General features: G+C 34.4%; 3 protein-coding genes across 5 annotated transcripts; 1 reads left to right on the forward strand and 2 right to left on the reverse strand.

Annotated features, from left to right (window-relative positions):
• Positions 1–125: 125 nt before the first annotated feature.
• Positions 126–6,464, reverse strand: LOC129886589 (AT-hook motif nuclear-localized protein 9). 3 transcript variants are annotated; one of them, XM_055961341.1, is made up of 6 exons: positions 6,239–6,464; positions 4,857–5,622; positions 2,950–3,017; positions 1,956–2,087; positions 1,036–1,197; positions 126–695 (listed from the first exon to the last, which is right to left on the reverse strand). In XM_055961341.1, exons 2-6 carry the CDS (start codon positions 5,281–5,283, stop codon positions 465–467), a joined length of 1,020 nt encoding a protein of 339 aa, XP_055817316.1. In that variant the 5' UTR covers positions 5,284–5,622; positions 6,239–6,464; the 3' UTR covers positions 126–464. The 3 variants fall into 3 exon arrangements, with proteins under 3 accessions (XP_055817316.1, XP_055817318.1, XP_055817317.1); XM_055961343.1 differs by lacking the exon at positions 6,239–6,464 and adding an exon at positions 5,932–6,230; XM_055961342.1 differs by lacking the exon at positions 6,239–6,464 and adding an exon at positions 5,927–6,230.
• Positions 6,465–9,868: 3,404 nt separating this feature from the next.
• On the reverse strand, positions 9,869–10,798 carry LOC129886590 (uncharacterized). The gene is made up of 3 exons (XM_055961347.1): positions 10,596–10,798; positions 10,449–10,510; positions 9,869–10,194 (listed from the first exon to the last, which is right to left on the reverse strand). Exons 1-3 carry the CDS (start codon positions 10,651–10,653, stop codon positions 10,069–10,071), a joined length of 246 nt encoding a protein of 81 aa, XP_055817322.1. The 5' UTR covers positions 10,654–10,798; the 3' UTR covers positions 9,869–10,068.
• Positions 10,799–14,297: 3,499 nt separating this feature from the next.
• Positions 14,298–22,736, forward strand: LOC129886591 (protein pleiotropic regulatory locus 1-like). The gene is made up of 17 exons (XM_055961348.1): positions 14,298–14,574; positions 14,741–14,765; positions 14,933–15,053; positions 15,762–15,834; positions 15,985–16,047; positions 17,567–17,651; positions 18,408–18,500; positions 19,477–19,540; positions 19,656–19,741; positions 19,825–19,926; positions 20,062–20,145; positions 21,512–21,572; positions 21,658–21,724; positions 21,818–21,895; positions 22,018–22,082; positions 22,235–22,312; positions 22,398–22,736. Exons 1-17 carry the CDS (start codon positions 14,438–14,440, stop codon positions 22,568–22,570), a joined length of 1,455 nt encoding a protein of 484 aa, XP_055817323.1. The 5' UTR covers positions 14,298–14,437; the 3' UTR covers positions 22,571–22,736.

Consider the following 22,736-nt stretch of genomic DNA (forward strand, 5'->3'; position numbering starts at 1 on the left):
AGATTTATATCCATTTGCATATTTTGTTGTTTTTTCCATGGAATGTTTGAAAAAAAAAAAACATCAAGCGTACTCAAAGCATAGAATAATTGCAGAGGATCAGATTTCAAAATCAGGCAGATATATGAGTCCAATGAAACCAAGAAAATATAAAAATATGTCATCCACCACAAGATCAAGGAAAAATTAGCTAAATTGATGGAATGGTCTGCAACTGGAAGACAAACCACAATATGTTACACGCGCAGACTAAAGCCTCCAGCATGAATTGAACTACTATTGAGTAGAAAAGCAGATTCATGTTAAACTGCAAAAGAACTCCTATATGCGAGGATGACTATGTCACTACAATCTAAGATAGCTGCTGATGGTTATAAGAACATGTCTTATGTCAAGATGGTAGGACTGGAGAAATCAGAACACAATATATACAGTGCTCACTCGTCTACCTACATTTGACATAGTCATCCTCGCATTAAATCAATGTCAATATGGCCAGTTTGTAGGTCCATATGCCTTGAACTAGGCCATACTCCCATTGAAGAGGATGGTGTAAGATTCTGGTTCGAAAGAGAATCAGCTGGATTTACGGAATTGTTAGTGGTCTGAAGATCTGAAGTTCCTGCACTCTGTACACTTACTGCAGCTCTTTTCTTTGCCTTTGAACTTGAGCATAAGAAGCTTCCCACTATTACCTAAAATCATTAACTTTCAGTTTCAGGCTTTGAATAGGTAAGTGAGTCCACAAGGTAAGAAGGCTTAGTCTCCATGTCATTAAGCGAGTTTTTTAGGAAGACCAATTTCATCATGATTTAACGATGATCACACAACTATATAAATCTAAAACCAGCCAAAGTTTTTTTAGATTCAAAGGTGCATGTAGATTAAAATGGAAGCAACCTTATAAGGTTTCATACTAATTTGCAAATGAGTTTATCATAGTATCGTATGACAAAGACAAGCAAATACCGAATGGTTTCCATTCGAAGACATCAAATGGAGATTTCAATGAGATGGAAGGATTGAAAATGATACCTGAATTGGACTAGCCGCAATTAGAACACCTCCAACTCCACCACCTATCACGCGACCATCTGGACTAGCAAGAGAAACACTTAGGCTACCAATCCTACCCCGAGATCCACCACTTTCGTTGACCAAGAATGAGCCCGATAAACATAATATCTCAAACCGTCCCTGTATGGAGTAAGAACATATGCTTGGAAGTTCATTTTTGCAGAAAAAGATGGAAAATGAGGGGGTAAATTAGGTAAAATGCAATAACATACTTATATCAGTACTTAACTAGATTACAAGCTCCTAATATAGAGAAAACTTTATCCACTTTAATAAGTGGTCCCCCCCCCCCTCCCCTGGACCACCCAAATCACTGAAAACTAGGCCAAATAACTGATTCATCATTTGGTATACGACAGTGTAGAAGAAAACTGAGAAAAGATTGGTCAACGAGTTTGTAAAAGATACAGGTACAATCCCAGAATCTGCTGCAATCATAGGTAGGGATAAAAAACGTCTAGTTTCCTCATATTGCAATATGAATGTCAAACCAAGAAAAAGTGACTAGTGAATTAAAACATTTACACACAAGAATCAAGAAAACAACCTTAAAAGTCTAGGCCTCAAAATTTCTTAACATTTGTGTTAAAATATTTTCCGATTGGGTATTAAGGATATTGGAAACTAAGTCTCAAAGTTATTTCACGGTTACTAACAGATCTATGTAAAGTTATCAGACCAAACAAATACTGAAAACACTGATAACTTTATTTTTCTAACCATTAGCAAACAATTCGATTTCAGGTTGCATCTCAAGAAAAGATAACTACTTCATCAGTCTAAACTGTAGACATTTATGCTCTCCATTTAGGAATAGCAACTTACTGCCATCAGCCTGAAAAACTATATTTTTGGAATTTAATGTTAAGTCCTCAGACCTCATATGTAACAGTGCCACCAGAAGTTGATGGCTGACGAAGAGTTACAGTGGAGATGACACCATTTGCCGATAAAATACATATTGATCTAGGCCCTTGTTGCGAAAATGACATTATTTTTGCAGTGATGTCCTGCAGGAAATGCAAATGAACCCTTCCATTAATATTGTTCGTGGAAGAATTAAAATAAAAATAGAATGGCTGAAAGAGTATTAATTAAAGGTAAGCCAGATGCAGTTTTTTCCAAATTGAAGTTGTAACAATATTCTATTGTGCTCAAAGGCCTCCTGCTTTATACAAACAATTGGAGAGCACCTAGCTGCCTGGAAGGAAATGGTGACAAGAGAATTTAAAAGGTCAAAACTGCTTCTAGATCAAGTATAGAATCACCTTTTTATTTGTTAATCCAATCATTATTTGAATTTTCACGTTCAAGTTTCAACTATTAATATATTAAGATTGCAACCCTGTAAAGAAGGATCTTCAGTTGTTTCTAGTTTTTGTTTTTTTTTTTATAACCAAAAGCAAAGTTTAATTTTAGTTGTTTCTAGTTAATGATAAGTAAGCTCCTACGCAATATTTAAGCATACAAGATGTGTCAACATTTTGCAAACTCACCCCAATCTGAGAGAGAAGCATATCACAACCAAAAAAGGATCCATCTTTATTGCATATACTCACATGTAATGATCAGTATAAGGTCCCTGAAGATATCTTGGACCAAAACTACATGATTATTCTTTTTCTTTCTTTACTATTGGGTTCATTATGTTACTTCTTACTCAAGTTTCGTGAGAGCCTAACCTTGGGAAATAAACACAGGGAGGAAAAGTTCATTCCCATGCTCTAACAGTTTCCATGTAAATAGCGACCCATAAAGCTGTAATGTGCCAGCATGATAGAAATGAGGTTAAAGAAACAACGGTAGTTTCAGTCATGCTATCTACGTGATGCTATACAATTTAACACATTCTAAAACATGTGAATCACATACTTCTCCAACAGCAATCATGATGACATGCGGGGTAAAACCAATTCCAGCTGTATTGGACAACCATCCACCTAGCAAAAGAATAAACGAATTATATGACAATCAAATAAAAAGACTCCACTACTGCAAGTCAGCAACTGAAAGCATGGCAAAGAAACATCCCGGCTCAAGGAATATGCTCAATGGATAGAAAAGGATACTCACATTGATGAATAGCACTGACACCTAGTAAAGGAATAGTAGAATTTTATGAAACTTCAACCTCAACTATCACATGTAAAAAACAAGTTCAGATGCTGAAAATAGTGCAACTTCTCAATTACTCGTTTTGGTGATCTATTCTGAAACTAGACCCTGGAGAGACAAATTTAATGCATTTAAGGCCTAAGCTGTAACTTTAATTTTTCTGGTATCAACATAATAATGCAACAATATAATCTGGGTATCTCCATTTGCATTTTTATAATGTGAGAATCAGGAAAAAAAATGATCTCAAACTTCTATAGTATGCTTAATTTTACGAAATAAGCAACCATTCTAGCATTTTGATGTCCTCTTTTTTCTTTTTGGGGTTATTAGTAGCCACTTATTTGTCTCAATAAGATAATCAAAGAATAAAGTTGCAGTAATCCCATGTTTACTTAGTGACTATTCTCCCTCCATCAATCCAAAACAACAAAGAAGAATGAGCTCAAGAAGAGACTATTTTCACATTCAGCGCCCATTAAATTGATCTTGTCACCTCCTTATGAATAAGATGTCAGATGTGCAGAAAATACATTTTTTTTTCTCATTTCATCGTTAGTTTAAATGGTTCAAGTAATGGTAATGGATGTCTGCATAATGAATTTTTAAAATAGAAAAGGAAGAAGTGCACACTCTTTAAGTTGGTAAGGAAGACAATAATTCTTACTATCAATGTCCATTCAATTTTTGGGCAGAAAAAAGAAAGCATTTTCTTCTTCTATACATCAAATCTATAAGGAGCTAAATTCAGGAACAATTGGATGTTTGGGCCTGCAAAGTTATTGTCTGACTTTTAGACTAAAGAATCAGAGGGGAAGGACACTTCAGGAGATGAATAATTTGACAGGAACAAGTTAGTCCTTTGGAGAGTATTATGGTTAAAATATTTCAGTAATAAATTTGACACAAAACCTGTACTCTTGAGGAAGTCAGTCTGAAATATTTTTCAAACCAGAGGGGGGGGGTCCACTAAGTTTTGTTAAACTTGAGGGAAGAAGTGACCCAAAAAAATAAAACAAGATTGTTTCTTCTTTATCTTTTTAAGTTTTGATTGTCACTTAAGAAGTGTACGAAGAATGCAATTTTAAAATAGTTCTGTTTCAACTCCAATATTTCCTTAGCATCACTGATCAAATTTGATATGTGAGCTCATCCTAATCCCCACATAAAACACTGGTGGCGTAAATTGTAGCACTATGAATACACAAATTTATAGTTCCGAGGTTTTATAAACAACTTTAACATGTGGTATACATTATTAAAATGCTTGAAATTCTTTTATTAATAATTACATGGAATAGTAACATATTTTACTTCCTATGTGAATTTAATATGCTTTAGTGTACTTATCAGAACAATATCTATCTGTCAATATGAGGTAGCTTTCTTGCAAGAAAAATCTGTTCACTATTGAGGACGATACACAATGATAAACAACATCATGATGAGGGAGATAGCCAACTGCAAGAAAGGAACATGCTATGGCTTAAGAGGACTGCACAGAAGTAAGTTGGTAAAACTTGCTCAATCAGATTAAGTTCTTTATTATATAAAGAACTTAACAAACAACTACTAAGAGTAAAAAGAAACATATTAGGTCCCCACCATTAAACTACTCCAATTGTCCAGGATATACGGAAATGCAAATTAAAGGGAAAAATTACCAAAAGAAGCAAGTTGCTGTTTTCGTCCAGACCCTGGTGGCCTTCCTCTTCCTCTCTTCTGAGTTGAGTTTAATGACATTGCCTGAGTAGATGGAGGTGGAGTCAGAGCCAATGAGATCGCCCCTTGAGCTCCATACTTCCGAGGCCTACCCCTCTTTCTGCGCACAGGCTCACCTTGTGGCAGTGCTGATGATGCACCAATACTACCTCTAGGTGATATAGTTGATGAAGGATCCATTACTAGTGTTTGTGGAATCAAAGTGCCGCTACTACTAGATTGAAAGGCAATATTGGAAGTAGGTAATGAAGGATTAATGCTTGGTGATCCCTGTAAACCAGGGGTATTCCCGCTCCCACTCCCACTCATCCCTCTCTGCATATAGTAAGGAGAGGATCCAGGTAACATCATAGCTTCCCTTCGATCCATACATTTACGTATTTTTCCAGAACTCCGTAAACAATATTTCCCCTTCAAAAAGTGATTGAAATATCAAAGGAAAGGGAATCAAAGTCACAACTCTTTATTCCTAAACATCGAAAGTGATCTTCGCAACATCAAAACCAGTAAAAAGTTGCAGATTTGGATAAGAAAATGGCACAAAAAGACTGAAACTTCTTTAAACTCTCAAGGGAACTTTATTGTGCACATTCAAGATCTCCTTAAAATCCCAGAATGTACTTAGCTGTGAATTTCACCCTCCAACCTAGCACAAGAATAACAACGGAAAGCTCGTTCAAGAACAAAGCCTCCCAGTAAATGCAAAATCTGAAAAGGTTTTAAGAGTATGTCAGTGAATGACACAAAGTATGTTAAGAAATAGCAACTCACTTAGCAACATAGATATAGGATAAGGAAAAGAGTCCTTAGTTCAAAATTCAACAGAAAAGCAAAACAAGAGGCTAAGAGGTGCTCATAGGAAGAGAAATGCAAGTTCAAAGCAAAAGAGCTAAGATTAGCATAACTTTTAACAGCTTGCCAAAACTATTTGAAAAGGTAAAGGCCTTCACATTGAAGATAAATTCAAAAGAAACAAAGGCTGAACTAGTCTCTTGGCCTAGTCCATTCTCACCTTACCACTCAAAACAAACCCTTAAACACTAAATTTCTGCTTCATGGGCCAATTTCCACAAACATTTCAACAGAAAGAACCAAAACACAACAGAGAAATCAATGTCATTGCATCAAGAACAAGAACCCCACTCATGAACTCTTAATAAAAATCTCAATTCTTGATTTTGGAAACTCAACAAAGATCACAGCTTTATGATATTTTTTGCCAAGAAACTGACACCAAATTGATTAAAATGCAAAAAAGAGGTGACCCTTTTGGGAAAAAGGAAAGTTAAAAGCTTAAAGAGGGAAATGGTGAAGTTACTATAACCTGTGACAAGTCCTTATCTGAAATGGAAATGGAAATGGAAATGTGAGGCAGAGAGAGTTGTTTCTGTTTCAGAACGTATAGATATGTGTTGTGTCATTGTGTGGTATGTGAGAGAGAAATTGAGTGATGCCAATTTGTTTTGAGCAAAAAGATTCAGAAGATTGAATTGAAGAGAAAGCACACTCTCAAGCCTGAAAAACCGCGCTGGATGGATAATGCCGATATTTATTGCACTCAAAAATTAATTTAATAAGGACTTCAAGACTTGTTCATTACCACGCGCAGCTTGGAAGCATTGGCATCCCCATTTTCTAACTGAAAAAAAAAGGTGGATAGATAATGTTCACATTTGACCCTGTAAGTTTCTCAACATGTCACTTTTTGGACGATTGTTATCCGTTGTATTATATTATATTATAATATTTGTTTTAACTGTTACTTAAATTTTATTGTATCGTATAGTTTAAATTCATCGTTACTTATTTTGTATAACGATCGATTTGGTATGATCGCGTCCTTGCCTTAATATTTTCTTCTTATTTTGTCTTTACTTTTAATTTAATAATTTATTTTATCATTTACCCTACTTTCTCATAGTATCTCTTCCTCGTACCCTAATTTTTTTTATAGGTTTATCATTCAAATTATGAATATGTAACATTATGTAATAACGAAGAATGATACAATCTATCAAAACGTTGTATTTATTAAACAATACAGTACGATATAATACAACATAAGACAATACAATACAATATGATTCATTATGAAACAATACGTAACAACCATCCAAACAAAATGTTAGAAGTCCTTTGGTTCAGAACTTAGAAATAGTCGTCGTCAACAACAACAACAATAGAATTCAGTATAATTGCATAAATAGAATTTGAGAAGGATAGAATGTTCAATCTTATCCCTCCAGTCTTGAAAGGTAGAGTGGTTAAGAAATAGTCACACGTGGATTATAATGCATGAATAAATAATGATTGAATTGTAATGAAAATTTATTTTCTATAAAGGATGTATGTATTTTAAATTTATTATTAGTAAATTTTATTTAGACACTTGAACTATGATATGTTCTAATTGAGCGTCTAAACATATGATAAATATATTTTCTACTCCCTTCATTTTAATTTATTTATCCGATTTTGACTTAACAGAAAAAAAAAAAATTATTTTGTATTCAATTGAGACACATTTACTAACATTAATGTTGTTGTTTGTAAGGGGTGAAATGGTGAAAAGTGAAGCGCGTAGGATGATGGCATGGGAAGGTTTAAAGGGATTGTGAAAGGGACAATTGAGATGACGAGAGAACAGGCTTCACTTCAAACAAGTTGGACTCTACAGCACCAAGTGGTCGTTTTGGTAAAGCCGACAATAAGGATATGATGTCAATGTCACATTCATATAAATACAACTCCCCACTCTTTGTTTCATCCTCATCCTTTTGCTTTCTTCATTCTTGCCCTTAGTAAAAAAAAACTTTCACATAATATGTTGTATGAGTGATTGAGTTCAATTCTTCGAGTTACATTCTTCCTCCTTAATTTCTCCTTTTCTAATTCCAAAAATGTAATTTCTTTTTTAAAAAAAGAAAAGTGGGAGTAAATGCATTGGACTATAATTTCTATTGATCAGTTGGCAAATAAAATCATTGCAACTGCAAACACGCAATGGGATATATCGGATTTAGACCAAATACCAAGGAACGTTTGCAGGCGATCTAGGAAAGCCTTTTAACATTTGCCCGAGCAGGATCAGCTCACAACCGGGTATCCGAGAGAAGCCTCACTCAGGAAAAGACATAATGACCCTCAGAAGCCTAACAATCAATTTTGAGGTGCACACCCACCTACTCCAATAAATTTCAAATGAGGAGTTAGAACGTAGGCATGAATTACGTAATAGCTTTTTCATTACCAAGCAAACCGTCGTTTCACATGAAGGTGACGGTTCAGATATTGGGCCTATAAAAGAAGGCTTTGCAAAGAATAGAAGGCATCAGAAAAATCCCTAAGAAATTTCCCCACGACGAAAATGAACTTGATCAGCCTAAACCTACTTGCCTTTTAACCCCTTTCTACAAATTCAACTATTAAACGAAATGACAATCTTTTCGATAAACAAAAGCTTCAAACTTTGTTGATCCAAGGACAAAAACATTACTGTCGACTACATTTGATGTATTAGCTGTGACTCACGATTTTGGGCTTCTTTTATTTTTCCCTGGCAATAGGTTCGAACGGTAATTCGGGCTACCAAAAATTGGGCAGGGCAGCCTTTTCTTTGTGATTTATTCTTACTGCCTTAATGGCTTTCTTCGTTAGTAAGTGAAAAGTCTTGAGTAAAATGCATGCTTTCTATAAAGTAAAGCAGTCAAGCACGCACAAGATAAGCCAAACAGATGAATTGATCAGGACTTGCATAATGAATTTCAAGCCAACTACCCTAGAGATAAGAGAAGGATTCAAGAATGGGTGAAAAGTTTAGCAGGTTACCAGCCACTCCCGTTTACATGGGAGAGACATTCAAGAATGGGTGAAAATTTTAGCCCCGTTTACATCCCTAGAGATAGGAAAAATATTCAAGAAAGCAGCCGAAGATCTGCCAAATCCAGCTTTTATTACACTTGAATCTGGCACCCCTAAGGACAGACGAAGGTCCATGAAGATCTCTGCAACATCATACCGAGCTCACAATGTGCACCCCAGTTTTATACTGTCTTAAATATTTTCCTCCCACCAGGTTACTATTGACCTTTTTCTTCAAGTATCAAAGGCATGGAAATAATCTATCTATCCAGAGTTTAGAGGGGCAACCTTTTTTTTTTAAAACAAAATAACATAATTTAGAGGGTCATTCTTAATACCAAGTACAAGCAAAGAACATAATGCTCTAGATAATACATCTGAATTAAACCATACATGTAGCTACTCCCAGCAGGAGTGGAGGGTGGTTAATTAGCAGAATCCAACTACTTCCAGCTGTAATCACCCCAAAGTGTCAATATAACTACCATTTTTTAAAAATCAAATACACCACATTTTACCTCTTTAGTGGGCAATAAACTGCAAGTACAACTGCTGCTATTGATCTCTCCTTGATGTAGTTCATAATCACTGCACTGCTTAGTAATCTAGCCATATCATTTACAAGTTTGTAACACCCATTGCTAAGATCTTACTACAAGCTCTCCGGACCTGAAAATCTCAAGTATGAATTGATTAAGATGTGACAATTTGTTTCTTTTCCTAGACTACTGCTGAAAGATCTTTCTAACTGATAATTTGTAATACAGCACCTTCGCGGTGCTTTCAGTAATGAATACAGCTTACTCTCTTTCGAAAAAGACAAGATCCTTGTAAACTCTAACTTGAAGGGGCAGTAGTACTTTCAAATATCAAATGTCCTATGTATGGCAATACTGATATTTTTTGTTTTAGAAAAACTATCATCCCTTATCATTGACATTGTAAACAGACCAGAACCTACTGTCACACTTGTTCAGGACCTGAACTCCAAATCTCCATCTTGTCTGCACGCTGAACAGTACAAACTCAGTTAAATATGGTAATGTCAAGAGAAAACATTGCAAGACATAAGAAGAGCAAACGAATAAAAGCGTTAAGAGCACAAGAAAGAATATAGATAACATGGAACATGAACAAATATCAAGTCTTTATCGCTAAATGCAGAAGAAAGACGTAATCAGCTTCAATTTCAGATACCAAATTGCGAGAAAGAAGAATACAGTTATCTAGAATCAATCAGAGTTTCTGATTGATAATCCACATACATACGCCTGAATAAATTACAGCATAATCTCATTTTTCAATCTCCATTGCTTGTGCAGCTTTAGCTTTGACCAATGGAGTCATCTTTGTTTTCACTTTTTTCTTCCCCACTTGAAATCCACTTCCACCTTTCTTCTTCTTGTCCTTACCATCCACCTAAATCACAACACAATCCAAATTAGCTCCTCTTTCATAAAATAAACTTCTATAATCATCATTAAGAAACTCCAGTTGAATTTTGATAAAGTAATTTTTTTATCATTGTCCGAATGCTCGTGGCAACATGAGTGTGTAGAAGAACTACTTATTAAACAATCAAAGATTGCCCAGTAAAGATCATAACTTTTCTTATTAAATTAGTGAATACGAGAGAAATAATCGCATAATCAGCCATTAAAGAGGGATAATACCTTCATCTTGTTCTTTTTTGCTTGTAGCTTCTTGGCTAGCTTTTCTTTCTCTTCTCTTTCCCCTATAATATAATTTCACCATCAATCAAAAATTAGTATCACATCGAGATTGTAGTAACACATAACATTCAAGGGAAAGAAATATACTCCGAAGATTGAACTCGTGCTGTTTTTTCCGGCGACCCAAATCGTTTTTCTTCGACATTTTCGCGACGGTGGCCGCTCTGAGATCTTCTTGCTTCTTCTACCAACAATACCTTAAAACCTAGGGCCCGTTTGGTTTACAGTATTTTTCTACGAAATCGCAGGTCTTTTTATTAGCGTCCATCCAGCGCCTTTCCATTGGGTCTGCCCTAAATTTGGTAGACCTATTTATGGATTATTTGATGGAGGGTATATAAAAATAGTACAGAATAATAAGTAATTTAGTTGAAAATTTGTGTAAAATAAAATAGGACTCAAATGCTGTTTGAATTGAATCGTTTTAAGGAGTTTTAGATTTTTAAGTTTTTTTTTTAAGATTAAAAAGTAGAAAAATAAATTAAAAATTAAAAATTAAAAATTGATAACTCAAACTTTTGACTTTTAACTTTCAGCTTATAAGGTATTATAAAAAGGTTAATCCAAACACTCTCTTAAGATTCAATTAGCTATAAATCAAACTTAAATTTAAGCCAAAAAATATTAGTGAGAAGTAGGATTGCTTATTGAACAGATCCGATGAATAATTATGCTTAACAGTTTGGCTTATCGGATACCGATTTCTAAATATAATAATCCACTAGTCAATCAATAAGTTTTCGCTTGATTCAGTATCAGATTAGTAATTAACTGGCGATTATCGAACAATATATTGGCTCGATCATTTCATGCTCTCTTTTTTCATTTCCACTCACTAACATGTTGATCTCAAATCAAACAAAATAATATTTTTTTTAGTTCTACTTAAACTAATAATTCTTTGATTGTTAATCATACTAAGAAATATATGAAAGTCTAAATTTTGATATGCATGCACATAAGCATTTATTTAACAAATATATTTATGGTAAAAGTGTAACTATCATAATTCTTAATGGATTGACAGTTTATCCAATAAAAAAATTGAGTAATCCACCCTGCATCAATAATTTTTTAACTATATTTTAATTGGTTCACCTATCGTTAATCTGAAAATCAATACTAATAAAAACAATAAGCCAATTTTGCAATGATTTATCGATTGCGATTTAATTAAACAACTCTAGTGCGAATACAGTATTTAACCCAAAAATATTGCTGGGTAAATTTAATCTATTTTAAATAGTTCAAAAATATTATTTCCCCCTTTTTTTCCCTTTGTATATATGCAAACCGCAAAGTGGTAGTACTAGTTTACTATTTTTTGAGTGAATTCAACGTCATACAAGTCGAGCCCTATATTCCGGCCATCTCCTCTTGGCGATACAGTCAACAGTGCTCATCCGGCGAGTGTAATACATCAATACATCACATACTGTGAAAGTAGTGTTATACATTTTAGAAGGAGTAATAAATTTACTTTTAGATAGTTTGAATGTGTAATAAATCGCTGTGATAGTTAAAATGTGTAACTGAGTTTTCGATATAACTTCAGAAGAAAATTTATATTTTTTTCCTAGATTAAAAATGTGTAATAAAATAAAATATTAATAACACATAAAACTAATTCATACATTGTTATTTTTAATGCATCCTTCCCAAAGACTCCTTAATTTTTTCTTTCTATCTATCAAATGCAGTCAATGTCTTCCAAGGTAAACTTTAAAGTTCCACATATTATTTTTCACATAATGTTTTCTTCAAATATTATTTGAAACTTCGAGTTTCCTCTATGCTAAATTTTGAAAATATTTCATGTATAATTCTTTCCTTTTTATGATTTTATTTGACAATGCTTGATATTTGATGGTTTTATTTGGCAATGCTTGATATTTGTTGGAGTCTTTTATTTATTAAAATTTAGATTTAAGTCATCTATTAATATATATTATTGATAGCGTACACAAAATTTTTAAAAAATAGTGTCAATATTTAGGAAACTAACAAATTGTTGTAATGATATTATATTATAAAGGCATATTTTAGATTACATATTATTATAAAATACAATTTAAGTACATTATTAAAACTCTTTCCAATAAATTCTAACTTTTAAAATTTGTATGCATGATAACCCGTGTTGTTAGAGATGCTTTTTAAGTTGGTCTTTTTCCATCTTTCACGTACAAAAATAAGTTTGAAATAGTAATTTAGTTGAAAATTTGTATAAAATAGAATAGGATTCAAAGGGTATTTGAATTGAATTATTTTAAGTAGTTTTTGATTTTTAAGTTTTTTTAAAAAACATTTAGATTAAAAAATGCAAAAAAAAAGTAAAAATCAAAAGTTAATTGCCCCAAATTTATGGCCGTTAACTTTTAGTTTACAAGCTAACACTCTCTTAAGAATCAATTAGTTATAATTCAAACTCAAATTTAAGCCAAAAAATATTAGTGAGAAGTAGGGCTGTACAGGGCAAACCGATAAACCGCACTAAACTGACAAATCGAACCAAATCGGAAAAAAATCCAACTAGTGGTTTGGTTTGACTTGGTTTGGTGTTTGGAAAAAAAACCCGACCATTATAGGGTTGGTTTGGTTTTAACTAAAAAAAGTCAAACCGAACCCAAACCGAACCCAAACCGACCCGATTATAGATATACTATTTTTAAATTATGTTATACATAAAAATATTTTTTAAAATGTAATTATAAATATTTTTTAAAATTTTTTCATAATTTTTATTTTCTTTCTTACATTTAGATTTGAACTTGAGAAGCACATTTAAATAATATACAAAAAAAGCTCATCTTATAAAGTTATATTATAAAGTTAAAACTTCAAACAGTGTTCTGCCTCCATCTTATATGTTGATATTTTGTACTAGAACTCTTTTTAAGAAGCACTGCACTGTGCTTTTTATTAGATACTATGAAAAACCCGAGAAATACGAAAAAACCCAAAAAACCCGAGAAACCCGAAAACCCCGAAAAAAACGAGAAAAATTGGTATCGAAAAATCCGACTTTTATTGATTTGGTTTGGTTTATAGATTTAATAACCCGATACAAATGGTTTGGTTTGGTTTGTAAAAAATCCGAACCAACCCGGTCCATGTACACCCCTAGTGAGAAGCATGACTGCTTATTAAACGGATAATTATGCTTAACGATCTGATTTATCGGATATCAATTTTTAAATATATTAATCTGCTAGTCAATCAATAAGCTATCGATTGATTCAGTATCATATTAGTAATTAACGGACGATTATCAGACATTGTATTGGCTCAATCATTTCATGCTCCATCTTTCACTTTCACTCACCAATATATTGATTTTCAATCAAACAATTTTTTTTTTAAAAAATCTACTTAAGTTGGATAATTCTTTAATTGTTAATCTTAGTGAAAAATATATAAAAGTCTAAATTTTGAGGTGCATAGACATAAGCATTTATTAAAAAATATATTTAAGATAAAAGTTTAATTACGATAGTTCTTAATGGATTAACGATTTATCCAAAAAGAAAATTGAGTAATTTAACCCACACTGATAAATCGTTAACTATATTTTAATTGATTCACTAATAGTTAATTCAATAACCAATACCAACAAAATAATAAATCAATTTTATAATTAATTTATCAATTACGATTAAATTTTAAATCATCGTAGCCCGGAAACAATTTTTAACCCAAAAATATTGCAGGGGTAAATTTAATCTATTTTAAATAGTTTAGAAATATTTTTTTGCCCTTTTTCCCTTTGTTATATGCAAATCGCAAAGTGGTAGTATTAGTTTTCTATTTTTGGAGTGAAATCAACCTCATAAAAGTCGAGCCCTATATTCCGGCCATCTCCTCCTGGCGGTACAGTGCTCGTCCGGCGTTGGCAGAGGAAGTAACTTCTTACACGGCCTCTGTAAGGAATGCCTGGTCCAACAATGGAATCAGAAGTTCCAGTGGAGCCACAATCGCTGAAGAAGCTAAGCTTCAAGTCCCTTAAACGAGCTCTTGACCTATTTTCTCCTCTCCATGGCCACTTCCCTCTTCCTGATCCTGAAAGGTACCCCTTAAACTCTAATTGAAAGAACAATGTCAATTAACCGTCCCGGCTCTCTAGTCCCGCCGCTGTTGGAATCCCTAATTAGTTAGGGTTGCCGTAATTTTCGTTTTCTTTAATATAATTGCTTTATCTGATTCTTTACTTTTTTTTTAATCCCTCTGTGCAGCAAGAAAATTCGAACGACCTACAAGGTCAGTAGTCATGCTGATTCTTTGTACAAAATATAATTTTCCTGCTTAGTAGATAAGAAAGGAAGAAGTTCAATACTAGATTTTAGTGAGCATGCTGACAAGTTGTAGGGAATTGTGTTATTCTTGTGTCTTCTATCTTATGTATTTTGGGGATTTAAATGTAACAGCTAAATGTTGAGTACGGAGGGATAAAAGGTGCAGCGGCTGAACCGTCTTCTAATGCCAAAGCGTCTGTGCAGAATCAAGCTCAACAAGCTTCTGCACCCTCCAATGCCCTTGCTCTTCCAGGTATTCCATCTTCTTGTCAGCGTGGAACCTTACCTTACACTTTATTTGTTACAGATTGAATAGGAGAGCTAACCCAGAATATTAACTATTTGATGGGTGATGCATTCAGTCTCAATTCATTCATTATATTTTCATAGTGACCCACTTATCAAGAATTTTCCGTGACCTGGAATCCTCTCTTCCCTTCTATATTGTGAATGGATTACTGAAATTCTTCCTGTATTAAAACTGCTTGTCAGCTTCTCCGAATTGAAGGGAAAAATCGTATTGATTAAAGGAGCACAAAGAGAAATGTATAATTGTAGCACATATGTGCAGAACTTCGTCAGCAGTATCTTCTTGTGAAAATTCCCATGCACATGGTGCCTTGCTACTTGCTGTTAGCATTATGAATTTGTAGTTGAGTAAAGAAGATTACTAGAATTGTTAAAGTATGCATTTTGGAGTGTGTTAAAGATAGAGATAGACATATTATGAGAAATCACAACTTCGAATTTTGTGTCATCATCAGAGTGTAGCTTTGGTTTGTTGAAAAGACTATTTGATCTGAGATTGAATGAGTTGGTGTGATTATCTGCAAATTGACAATATTATCTTAGTTTTCTAATGGACAAATATTGCTGGAATTTGGAACCTGCTATAGTGAATTATATTTCTGAATTTTCGGTTTATTTTTTTTCTCTCATTACATTTAGCTTTTCTTGGCAGGTCCTGAATATACAAGAGACGAGAGAACCGGAAATGAACTGGCTCTTGGTCCATCCATTCCAGTGGACGGGCCGTAAGTACTTTCTGTTCTTTCTTTAGACACTCGCATGCAACCCACATAAATCTTGGTGGTTTTTTTATTTGGAGGATATGATGTTGGCAGGGACTTATTGGCCTTTCCATACTTAATTTATGCTTACAATATTGTGGAATTTTTTTGCAGGACTGATGTTAGGTTCTCAGGAAAAAGCAATGCTGTTGTTTCTTCTCACGGTTCATCTGAAAGGTTGTTATGCATGCCTTTCTTTCCTATGATATTTCACTATATTAAATGAGATATCGGTAATTTTTTGAAACGGTATAGCTATTTTTTGTGGTGTAGTGACTTTGTGCACTAGGCCTTCTTTCACATTATCTCCCTACATAGGACTAGGGTAGTTTAGAAATTTTGGTAATAAAATTGGACATGGTAATATAGCCCTCTCAGGAACTTATTGGGGCTCTGTAACTAGTTGTGGGAAAGTGTTTAGAAACCACTCAATTAGTTGTTTGCTATTTCCTGTTCTAAAGTAAGAGACTAAGAGTATCAAGACGAGAGTGGATATAGTAAACATGATATGAGTTTGTTTGTTATTTAGCTCTGTTAGACTTTTTCTCTTTCCAAAAAGTAGCACTATTTAGTAACTTACTCAAATTGGTGCATTTTAGCCGCAATATTATGTGAAACGAATAAACTTCTGCCATGGGTATTTACAAGGCTTCAAGTTTTAAGCGCTGACCCCACCAAAAAAAGGCTTCAAAGTTAAGCAGTTTGATAGAGTTTTTCCATAAGCTTGAGTTGAGGGGTTAGTTTCATGTGATGTCTGCATATCATCATGGATAATCAGTGCTTCATGTTATGAGATGTTATAGACACTTAAGTGGTGCCCTTGTAAGTGTCTGATGTTGTGCTTGTAGTATTTCAGGATGGCCAATTTTCCAATATAAAGTATCATTTCAAAATTTGTTTATGGATGAATATATGGTCATACCAGAATAACGTGTTTGTCAAAATACTAGAGGAAAGGAACTATACAAAACTAGATGGATGGCTGTGTCAAATGTGTATAACGGATGTTAACCCACAAATTTGTTACCTGTTTCAAATAAAAAATAAAATCAAAATTTTTGGATTATCCTTTTTTGTTGTATTCCCTTCTAATAGGAGTTTTAATTAAATGACACTAACTTAATGTGTAATTCGGAATATACAAACATGTATCACTCTCTTTGGATGACTAATGCAGTACCTTGACATAAGTTTTTTTTTCTTTCCAAAAGTTCCTTTTGATACCCAGTCTTGGCATTTAGCATATCAGAAGTTCATCTTGAGTGCAACATTTATATGCTTGTGCTGGTATTTGAATGTTGCCATTTTAACAGAGCCATAATGATATAGATGCACGTTTTTTTGTTTGTTTGTTTTTGTTTTTTAATAATAGTGGTGTTTTGGCCAACTTGTGCGTAAATCATCTAATGCTTTTTGTTGGGATTTGAGCTCTGGTTTTCATGGTTTACACCCTCTGAATTGGAAATGAGACCGCACCCTTGGGTGCGTGTGTCTGTGTATTTTCTTCTTAACAAAGTTGGCTCTCTAATCAATCAACCAATTCCACACCCTTGGTTGCTTCTGTTTGTGTTTTTTCTTCTTAACAAAATTGGCTTTCTAATCAATCTGCCAAGACAAAACTGCAAAAGAATTTTCTTCTTTAAGCCAATCATATCTTGTGCTCATACAATGAATTCTTTATTTTTATTCCCTTCAGAAATCTGTCAACTGCTGCAATCATGGAAAGAATACCAAGCAAATGGCCTCGCCCAATATGGCGTGCTCCCTGGAAAAATTACAGGGTAAGATAATTATGTTGTTGTAGTGGCTGTGCATTATTGTACACCAATTAAAGCCCAGGGCTGTGTTTCTATGTTTTGATTTCTAGTAAGGTTCTCATCGTTCCAAGTTTTCATGTAGTGGTTTCATTTATTCTTTAGCACCTGACTCCAGCTAAATATAACCTCCCCCCATTGAGAAGGCCAGTGTGTGTGAATCAACTTCACCTTCTTACTATTGTCGTTATTGTTGTAGTCCTTAAATTTGGTTGTAACTATATCAATTATCTAGCAGAGGGTATGAAGCTACACTCAATATCTTAATTTTTGCCTCCATCAGGTTTTGTACTTATGACCTGCTTCTAGATTACAAAAATTCATCGCTAAGAAGTTCAATATTTCTACTTTGCTGTAAATTTTGAATATTTAAAACTGTAGAGCCGCTTTACCAAGATTAAATTGTCAACTTATGAAAAGTTGATCTCTAAGAAGAGATTTGTCTTCCAGGTTCCTATACTCTGCAGTCTGGTCAAAAGAGCAAGATAGCGGGTGGCTTCGTAACAATTTAAGCATTTTTTTATTTGAATTACGTGACCTCTTGTTGTGTACTAGTCCATAAAGGATAAACTCTATATATGGGGCTATTTCATTCAAAAGACTCGATAATTCATTTTCATCATTTTATACTTTACACCTGCCCTATTTATGCTGTTCAGTCTTCAATGTGTTGTGGCATATTATAGATCTAAGTTCTAATGCATGACATTGTTTAATTTATAGGTTATCAGTGGCCATTTGGGATGGGTGCGATCCGTCGCAGTGGATCCTAGTAATACTTGGTTTTGTACAGGATCGGCAGATCGCACTATCAAGGTAAAACATTATATCCGGAAAATTCCATTAACCAAAAGGGTATAAACCTGTTAGTGTGGCTTTGGAAATGTCTTTTTTTTGGGGGTGTGTGTGTGAGGTGGTGTGGGAGGAAGTGGTCAAGAATCCAGTTTTTGCAGAGATGAAACAATTCTCTCTTTTTTTATTTCATGTGGACCATAATTTTAATTTAAAAGCTGCTGTAATATTGGATTTAAGGTGTAATGACTCCTGGATTGTAGCCGACACCCTTTCAGCTTGTGCACTTTAGACCAGTTCTACCAGCTCCTAGCTGTCAGATATAAGGGGTCAGTGTCATTCTTCAACAGCCAGTATCATATTGGATAAGCTAATTTTGCTGAAAGAAATACTGACATACGTACATATCACCCTGGACTAAAAAACTGAAATAGCACGAATCAAAAAAAAAGGAAAAGGACAATTGAAATATTATTGCTGTTACCAGAATTTATTTTTGAGAGAGTGATAACTGTACTGGTTGTTCTCTCCAAGTTCAGGTGAAAATTAGTACATTTATGCAGTTTTTATTTGAATGCATCCTGGATTTTGTTAATTTGCATAAAAAAGATTTATGGTATGCACAGCCGGCAATGAAGATGATTTAGTTGTGATTATTATATACTATCTACCTATTACTACCACTTCTGATCATGAGTCTTGAAAATCCTGGAGGTTAGTTGGAATATCTGTGTGTGACTTGATATAAGGCTCTAGAGTTGGTACTCGAGACAAAGTTACATTACTACAATCCTATGTTATCGAAGGCAATCATTTAGTATATAATGGCAATTGGTGAGTACAGCTCTGATCTTGGCCTGTGTCTTTGTTAGAGTGGTGGGAATTTGTTACTAGTTTTCATTTTCAAATATTGATGACTACGCATACATTAGGCATTTGTAATTGGTTGTCCATCATGCACTAAGTATATCTTCTTCTTCTTTTTCTGCCATGGTACAAGATATGGGATTTAGCAAGTGGAAGACTGAAGCTCACTTTAACAGGGCACATTGAACAAGTCCGAGGTTTGTTGTCTAAACCTTTTAGTTTGTTCAGAAATACGATCAAATATTATAACACGTCTGAGAATTTTTTTCTTATCTAAGATATAGACCAGTGACAATAGGAGTCTCCTTGCAGGCCTTGCTGTTAGCAATAAACACACATACATGTTCTCAGCTGGTGATGATAAGCTAGTTAAATGCTGGGACCTGGAACAAAATAAGGTAATTATGACAGTGTTGATTGCCATTCACAACTCAGGGTCAATGTTTCTTTTTGTGTACATTTGGCTTATATGTATTTTCAGGTGATCCGCTCCTATCATGGCCACCTCAGTGGTGTTTATTGCTTGGCTCTTCATCCAACCATTGACATCTTGTTCACCGGGGGTCGTGATTCTGTCTGCCGGGTACATTGTTGATGCCTTTACTCTTGAGGGATAGCAGATCCTAGTACGAAGCTTTTAGTAGTTTTCTACTTTTGTAGTTCCTATGTCAACACTGGTTTAGTTCTGACTTCTATTTAAATTTTATCATGATTTCAGGTTTGGGATATTCGTAGCAAAATGCAAATTCATGCTCTATCTGGACATGACAATACTGTATGTTCTGTTTTTACCAGGCCGATGGTAAGGATTCCTTTATAGTTAGGTCTAATGTTAAATCTCTGTTTTACTATTTTAAGCATGAGGCATTAACACAGCGACTTAAGAGGTACAATAGGGTGGAGATTAATTCACGACTGGAAGCTTCAAAATCTAGATGTAGGAGCAATTTGATCCTGATTTGAAACCCTAGTTTGGTTAAATCCAAAGTCCTGAATTTCTGGAGTCTTAACTTAGATTGGACTACCAGACTAACTGACAAAAAGTAAAAAAAGTTGGACTACCAGATAACTACTAACGCACTCACAAGTGGATCACTTGACTGACTAAACTGAGACAATACCAATAACTAAAGGAAGCAGCACAAATCACAAGAGTGAACTTCATACAACGTTGGAAAATAGAACTCAATGCTCTACCACTGTAGGAACCAATCTTACTCAAAGAGGAGCTTGATTCTGGATTTTGGGGGTATAATGCTCTGCGAGCAGTGCAAATGAACATAAATAAAATATCATGAAGTTGTATTTTCCCCTTATGATTTACTCTACCTATTTCCAGAACCCAATGAACAACTACTCTTTTGATTTACACAGACTCATTGTAACTTCCCTAGCTATCAGTTTTTTTTTCATCTTCTTTGTCTGAAATTAGGTTCAATTTTCATCACCCTGTGATTGTTAAAAATTTCTCTTTTATTCATTTAAGATGATAGTAATCTACGTCGATATTACTGCGTGTTAGGAGAAAATTTAATTTAGATTTTTGTTCTGATCATAGAAATCTAGTTTTCCTTTCTATACAGGACACTTTACACTTCACACTTCGCATAATATTTACTACTGTATTTGTTGCTCTAATCCGTTTCAAATTTTGAGTCTTCCTATTTTGGAACATTCAAAAATGTTTGACACCATTATATTTCCATATAGCTTTCACAACTTTCAAGAATTTAAATATATTAAACTAGGCTTGATTCCCAAGTAGACACTTGGACTTATTTCTATTCTCGGCCTCTTCACTTCACGGGTTTTCTCCAGACACCTCAAGCTGATGTAATATTTTTGAAGAGTCTCAAATGGGTGAAACTTATACATTAAAAACTGACATCACATCTTTGATACTACCAAATGTATTTCCCCTTAAGGGCTTGTTTAATACAAGGGATACGGGATTACTAATCCAGATTAATTTTAGGATGAGTGTATCCCATGTTTGGTTGGGAGTATTAATCATAAGCTGGATATGGTAACAAATAGCCAGTGTCTACTAAAAACATTACTTAAGGTGTTTCATTTGTATGCCATAATCATATGTTAATGGCTCTTTCATTGTTGCAGTATTGCCTACATTTAACAATCAGATTTCATGATTGGGAGTTTTGTTTCAGGATCCACAGGTTATAACTGGTTCTCATGACAGTACCATTAAGTTCTGGGACCTTAGATATGGTAACTTGGATTGTATTCTCTGTTTATTTTTATAATGATTTCAGTTTCTAACTTCCTACGATTATTAATTGTCCTTGTCTGGCAGGTAAGACAATGGCAACTCTAACTCATCACAAGAAATCTGTTCGAGCTATGGCTCAGCATCCTTCAGAGTATGTTTGCATGACAGATGCTGCTATTTTTTTGATTTCCTACCTTCTCCTTCGAGTATGCTAGTACTAATTATTATTTTCATTCTTCTACAGGGATTGTTTTGCTTCTGCCTCAGCAGACAATATAAAAAAATTCAGCCTTCCGAAAGGAGAATTTATGCACAACATGCTGTAAGTTTCGTGACAGGCCATAAAAACTTAACATCTACATCTTAATATATCTTTCATCAGATTCAGTATCCTTTTTTCTTAGTAAATTTATATCTAAAGTCATGTCGGCATTTTTTCCCCAGTTCCCAACAGAAAACCATAGTCAATGCGATGGCAGTTAATGATGAAGGTGTAATGGTCACCGGAGGTGAGAAATAGTTAATGGCACCCCACCCCATTAACCCATTCCCCTCATTTTTTGTTCCGCCTCTTCTCCACTCCTTGCCGCTTTCCTCCTCCTGTTTCTTAAGCTGGAGGTCGATGATGTACTGCTGATGCATAGTTCATCTCCTTGTGTAGGTGACAATGGAAGCATGTGGTTTTGGGATTGGAAAAGTGGTCACAATTTCCAGCAATCTCAAACTATTGTTCAACCTGGTATGTGTGTTGATAAGTTGATGTTTACATTTATTGTTGACTTTATCAAGAGGAGCAGAAGGTTTATTCTCTTACTATGTTTCAGGGTCCCTGGACAGTGAGGCTGGCATTTATGCCCTCACCTACGACGCAACAGGCTCAAGGCTGATCAGTTGCGAAGCTGATAAGACCATCAAGATGTGGAAAGAAGATGAAACTGCCACCCCAGAAACTCATCCTCTTCACTTTAAGCCTCCAAAAGACATTAGGCGTTTCTAGTTAAAAATCGTAGTTCACAAAGTTTTTTTTTTTTTGCAAAAAACCTTTGTAATACATACGAATTGAACTTATTCAGTGGGTCTTTCGGAGCAAGACTGACCCGATAAAAGCACCATGTTCAGAGTAGTAGGTGTTGATTCACTTGCCTCTTTGTATCCATCATTTA

The sequence above is a fragment of the Solanum dulcamara genome, chromosome 4 (genome assembly GCF_947179165.1).
Source record: "Solanum dulcamara chromosome 4, daSolDulc1.2, whole genome shotgun sequence".
Lineage (NCBI taxonomy): Eukaryota > Viridiplantae > Streptophyta > Magnoliopsida > Solanales > Solanaceae > Solanum > Solanum dulcamara.